The sequence below is a fragment of the Eurypyga helias genome, unplaced genomic scaffold, assembly GCF_000690775.1.
Source record: "Eurypyga helias isolate BGI_N326 unplaced genomic scaffold, ASM69077v1 scaffold8289, whole genome shotgun sequence".
Lineage (NCBI taxonomy): Eukaryota > Metazoa > Chordata > Aves > Eurypygiformes > Eurypygidae > Eurypyga > Eurypyga helias.
Genome location: NW_010271363.1, coordinates 98,152 through 103,634, shown reverse-complemented (window position 1 = coordinate 103,634; position 5,483 = coordinate 98,152). Strand labels below are relative to the sequence as shown.

General features: G+C 56.9%; 1 protein-coding gene across 1 annotated transcript; it reads left to right on the top strand.

The window, feature by feature from the left end:
• Positions 1–242: 242 nt before the first annotated feature.
• On the top strand, positions 243–5,389 carry LOC104514959 (green-sensitive opsin). Its single transcript, XM_010158779.1, has 5 exons — positions 243–715; positions 2,908–3,076; positions 4,414–4,579; positions 4,693–4,932; positions 5,141–5,389. The coding sequence occupies exons 1-5, from the start codon at positions 355–357 to the stop codon at positions 5,270–5,272; spliced, it is 1,068 nt and encodes a 355-aa protein (XP_010157081.1). The 5' UTR covers positions 243–354; the 3' UTR covers positions 5,273–5,389.
• The last annotated feature ends 94 nt before the right edge of the window (positions 5,390–5,483 follow it).

Here is a 5,483-nt window from a genome sequence, read left to right as displayed (position 1 = left end):
TAATCCAGCCTCCCCCCGCGCTCCCTCGAGGAGGCCGAAGGGTATTTCCCTTGAGGAGGCCGAAGGGTATAAACCCTCCCTGGCACGCGGGCACCGCCAGCCCTCGACGTGGAGCCGGGGCAGCGCACCACCTCCCGTCTCCTCGGGATTTACTGTTGGTCTTATTAATTCTTTTATTTTGGGTGGGAGGATTCTTTAGTTTGGTATTTTACCACATTGGGGGGTGGGGTGGGGGGGCGGGGCTTCCTTTTTTTTTTTTTTAAATTGGGGTTGAAGCAAAATTAATTACAAAACCAGAGCATTTGATTTTTACAAAACCATTAAAAGCAAAGCAGCTGCCATAACGTTGGCAGGATGAACGGGACGGAAGGTATCAATTTTTACGTGCCTATGTCCAACAAGACAGGGGTGGTGCGAAGCCCCTTCGAGTACCCCCAGTACTACCTAGCCGAGCCCTGGAAATACCGCCTCGTGTGCTGCTACATCTTCTTCCTCATCTCCACCGGTTTACCCATCAACCTCCTCACCCTCCTGGTCACCTTCAAACACAAGAAGCTCCGGCAGCCGCTCAACTACATCTTGGTCAACTTGGCGGTGGCTGACCTCTTCATGGCCTGTTTTGGTTTCACGGTCACCTTCTACACTGCCTGGAACGGCTACTTCGTCTTCGGCCCCGTTGGCTGCGCGGTGGAAGGCTTCTTCGCCACGCTGGGAGGTAAGGGCTGGGGGGTGGGAGCTTGGGTCTTGCTTCTTCAAGGCTTCAGGAGCCCAATTTCACCTCTTCATCGTGCTGTTGGGACGGCTGTGCTACATGCAGCATCCCCCCCATGCAGAAAGCCACCTGGCACGCTGCTGCGGTGTTGCAGCTCGTTGCGTGGGGCAGAGCTCGCCATGCGAGGCATTGCTTCCCTGAGGCTTAGGGATGAGATAAAGAGAGAGGTTTATGCAAGTTGGATCTTGATACCAAGAAGTACCTATCTCATGACTCAAAGGGATCAAGCCCGGCGTCATCTGGCTGTGCTGCAGAGCGTGCATTGGGTGTCACGCCAAGGTTGTGCAGACAGATGAGACCTGCTGGGAATGACCACATCGTGTCCTTAAATCCATGTCAAGCGTCTTTGCCAAAAGGCTTCCATTTTTGGCAAGAAGTGAAGTGATGGGGAGGGTACCAAGGGGAAGACACACCCCTGGGAAGAGGGATTCTGCAGAAGGGTATGGGCATGGAGAGGAGGAGACAAGGAGAGGGGTCACAGCTTATCTAGGGGTGAAAGGAAGATGTCACAGTTCTCAGAGGGCTGGAGCACCTCTCCTATGAAGAAAGTCTGAGAGAATCAGGGTGTTTAACCTGGAGAAGGGAAGGCTCCAGGGAGACCTTATAGCACCTTCCAGTGCCTGGGGGGGGCTACAAGAAAGCGGGGGGGGACTTTTTCCAAGGGCAGGTAGTGACAGGACAAGGGGTAATGGGTTTAAAAGGAAAGAGGGAGATGGAGATGGGACATCAGGAAGGAATTCTTCCCACATAGGGTGGGGAGGCACTGGGACAGGTTGCCCAGAGAAGCTGTGGATGCCCCATCCCTGGGAGTGTCCAAGGCCAGGCTGGATGAGGCTTGGAGCAACCCGGTCTAGTGGAAGGTGTCCCTGCCCATGGCAGGGGGGGGGGCTGGGGGGGCTTTAAGGGCCCTTCCAACCCAAACCACTCCGTGCTTCAGTAATTAAGCAGAAAAGAAGAGCAACAGCGTGGATGGGAAGGATTCAGCTTTGCACAGAGCTAGTCAAGGCAGGGCCAGGCTTTGCAGCAACCACTCAGCTCTTGTCCCAGTTGCACCCAGCTTGGATTCCCTTGGGAGCTTCCTTATTTCATTTCTCAGGGACATGAGAGCTGCTAACGCTTCACCCCGCAGAAAGCCCCCGTGCAAAACAGGGAAAATGCAGTTTGCACCCCGTGCCCACGCAGCCAGCCGGGCCCACACGACACCTCGTGATGGATCTGACAACCGCTAATCCCTGCTGCGGAGATCCAGAACCACTGCAAGGACGTCACTTTTCCCCCCTGCTAAATAGGGCCATTTCCTGCAATGATGCTGATCTGAAAAAGGGAGGTGGATATTCTGCCAGAAAAAGCAAAGCTAAATGTCCTGATCCAAGCCAAGGATCAAGGAAGGGCTCGTTCTCGGGGTGAGAAGATCGTGTGGGTCTGCACCATTTCTGACCAAGCGAGCCTGTGGGCTTTCAGGCAGCATTACTTTCCTTTCCGACATTTCCATCTAGTAAAGAACAAGGAGGCTCCTGTTCATAGGGAAGGAAGTTTGATGGGAAGCAGTCACTGCGGGAGCAGCAGGTCTCCAGCGAATCCTCGCGCAGGGTGTAGTTATCAGCAGATTATCACAGCTGGGGGCATTAGCAGGCTTACAGCACCGACTAAACACTCCCAATCCCCTCAAGTTTAATTATCCCTTATAAATACATGTGCACGCACGCCCACCCACACAGCCTCCCCCATACGCCTCCCCCTGACCCAGCACCGGCGGAAGACTCATGAAATACATATTTAAAGGCTTCAACAGGTTTTGGATGCATCTGGCATCTTTGCCGGAAATTGTGCTTCCTCGCTCCCAGGTGGAATTCACCCCCCTTCATTTTTAAATGATTAAAACACCATCATGATCCCCTCCTCTGTCACCAGCATCCCGCCGCGACACAGGCATTCCTCTCAGCTCCCAAACCTTCTGCACGTTACAGCCGGGAGATGCTCCGTTAGTGAGTAGGATGCTGGTTATTCTTTGCTGATCCCCAGCCCCTCGGTCCCCCCTCTGCTCTCCGCGGTGACCATGAGACCGTGAAGGCAAGATCGAGTCCAGAGGAGCTCTTACCACCACTGTACGCTCTCTCCTTCCCTCCCTCCTGCAGGCCAAGTCGCCCTGTGGTCCCTGGTCGTCTTGGCCATAGAGCGCTACATCGTCGTCTGCAAACCCATGGGAAACTTCCGCTTCTCCTCAACCCACGCCATGATAGGCATCGCTTTTACCTGGATAATGGCCTTCTCCTGCGCCGCCCCACCCCTCTTCGGCTGGTCCAGGTGAGTCCAAGGATGCTCAGCAGCAGCCCCAGTTGCCGTGTGAACACTTCAGTGGGACAGGAGGTGCACGCGTGGCCCAAACGTGAAACTCTTTGGGCTGCCCACAGGAGAGGCAAGGGGGCGAGTCAGAACAGAAGCGGGACATCAGCTGTCAGCCTTCTGATGGCTAGTTGTCCCCTAACCACAGGCTCAACATCTCCAGCTGCGATAGCTCTGCCTGCTCCCTTCAGGTTCTGCAGAGAAAGAGGGGCTGCGCTAGCTCCCCTCACCCATTTCTCTCTGCAGACCATAAGGAGCGTTTAGGCAACCAGGCAAAGCTGCTCTGGGGAGGCAAAACTGGCCTTGCTGAAGTGCTGCCATCCCAGCATTGCTCCTAGGATTCCTGCAGAGCCTTTCCCAGCACCCCTGCCCCACTCTCCCCCCATCTGAGCCCATCTGTCCTGCTCCCAGCACCGCCGCACATTTCAGCCCCCCACCAACAAACGCCCCACCGTGCTGGCTGCTCACAGCACAGGCTGCTCACTAGGCTCCAGCGAGCGTGACCTCTGGGCAGCTAAAGCCCATGTCTGGCTCTTGCACCATCCACATCCCTGCCAGGAGCCGATGCAGCAGCCAAAGGCCACTGGAGCGTAAGGGAGGAGCTGAGGAGATGGAAGTAATTTCTTTAATGCCACAGCTCCAGCCCCTCCTGACACCCAACTGCAGAGCTGTGGGGTCACAGCCAGCCCCTACCAGCCCTTTGTCATGTGCAAGAGGTGGCTTTGGGGCAGAAAGGTCCCTTTACCATCCAACTATGATAAGGCACAGCCAGATGGTGCCTCTCCAGCCTTGGGTTGGGATCTTTGCCTGGGCAGCCGGTCCCTGGCTCCGGAGCAGGCCCAAGCTGCATCCCTTTGAGCCAGGACCCCTCCAGATGCGGGCTGTGCATCCCTCCACCCCACGCAGCAGCAGAGACAAAGCCCTCAAGAGCTTGGACCCACCGAGCTGGTGGCTCTCGTCCCTGCTCACATCCCTCCATCCACAGAGGGAGAGCAGGTGGCTCTGGCAGGCAAGTGCTCAGCCATGTAGGAAGGAAATAAATAGCCCATTCCTTGTGGGAGGGAGCGAGTGTCACAACAAACCGATGCCACGTGTCGGCACAGCTCACTGCCAGTCCCCAAGGAGCCGCTCTCTGCGCCAGCGAGGCTGGGTGCATGGGGTGCAGGGGAGATCACCCAAATCACACCACTCTTCGAGCATCCCCAACCTCAGGGAATTCAGTCCCCAGGTTGAAGCCCACCCCCCCCATTGCCCCCAGGGAGGGTCCTGGTGAAGATCCTAACCTTTCTCACTGGCAGATACATGCCGGAGGGGATGCAGTGTTCCTGTGGCCCTGACTACTACACCCATAACCCAGACTACCACAACGAGTCCTACGTCCTCTACATGTTCGTCATCCACTTCATCATCCCAGTCGTGGTCATTTTCTTCTCCTATGGGCGCCTCATCTGCAAAGTCCGAGAGGTAACGTTGGGAAGGGGGTGAACAGGGATAGGGTGGGCAGCTCGGGCAGGAGGGGGGAGGTAGTCCAGGGGCAGAAAGCTGCACGGTGCCCCTCACCACCCCCCTGCCTGCAGGCAGCTGCCCAGCAGCAGGAGTCAGCCACAACCCAGAAGGCCGAGAAGGAGGTGACGCGGATGGTGATCCTCATGGTGCTGGGGTTTATGCTGGCCTGGACGCCCTACGCCGTGGTGGCGTTCTGGATCTTCACCAACAAGGGAGCAGACTTCACAGCCACGCTCATGGCAGTGCCCGCCTTCTTCTCCAAGAGCTCCTCGCTCTACAACCCCATCATCTACGTCCTCATGAACAAACAGGTGAGATGCCCCATGCCATGCAGGGTGAGCCCCTGCCCTTGGCTTACCGGCACGTCTGGTGCCACCGCAGGCACCTTGCTCCTCCCCGTGAGTGATTGCATCTCGGCTTGGGGGGAGCAGCAAGCTTGGGGGCTGTCAGAGCCTTTCTACAGCAACACATCCCCACTAGTCCCCACTGCCATCCTTCTCCATTTCTCTCCCCTCTTAGTTCCGCAATTGCATGATCACCACAATCTGCTGCGGCAAGAACCCCTTTGGGGATGACGAAGTCTCCTCCACCGTATCCCAGAGCAAGACTGAAGTCTCCTCTGTCTCCTCCAGCCAAGTGTCACCTGCATAGACCATGGACAGTTTGAACTGGGGTGACCCGCCAAGCTCGGGGACCGAGATAGACACCCACGCACCCACAGTCTCACTTCACGCAGTCACGCCCTTGCGCACCGACACCCTCCCCTGCGCCACGAGTTAGCTGTGCACACGCTGCCATAGCTTCCCCCCACTCCCCTGTGCAGACCCCCAGCCCCAGGCGTGCTCTCTGGGGCACCCGCCGG

Excerpts from the sequence above, each read along its gene's own strand:
- LOC104514959 (XM_010158779.1), top strand. The coding sequence starts at position 355 with ATGAACGGGACGGAAGGTATCAATTTTTACGTGCCTATGTCCAACAAG. Across the intron at positions 716-2,907 it reads CTTCTTCGCCACGCTGGGAG|GCCAAGTCGCCCTGTGGTCC; the intron begins GTAAGGGCTGGG and ends TCCCTCCTGCAG. Across the intron at positions 4,933-5,140 it reads ACGTCCTCATGAACAAACAG|TTCCGCAATTGCATGATCAC; the intron begins GTGAGATGCCCC and ends CTCCCCTCTTAG.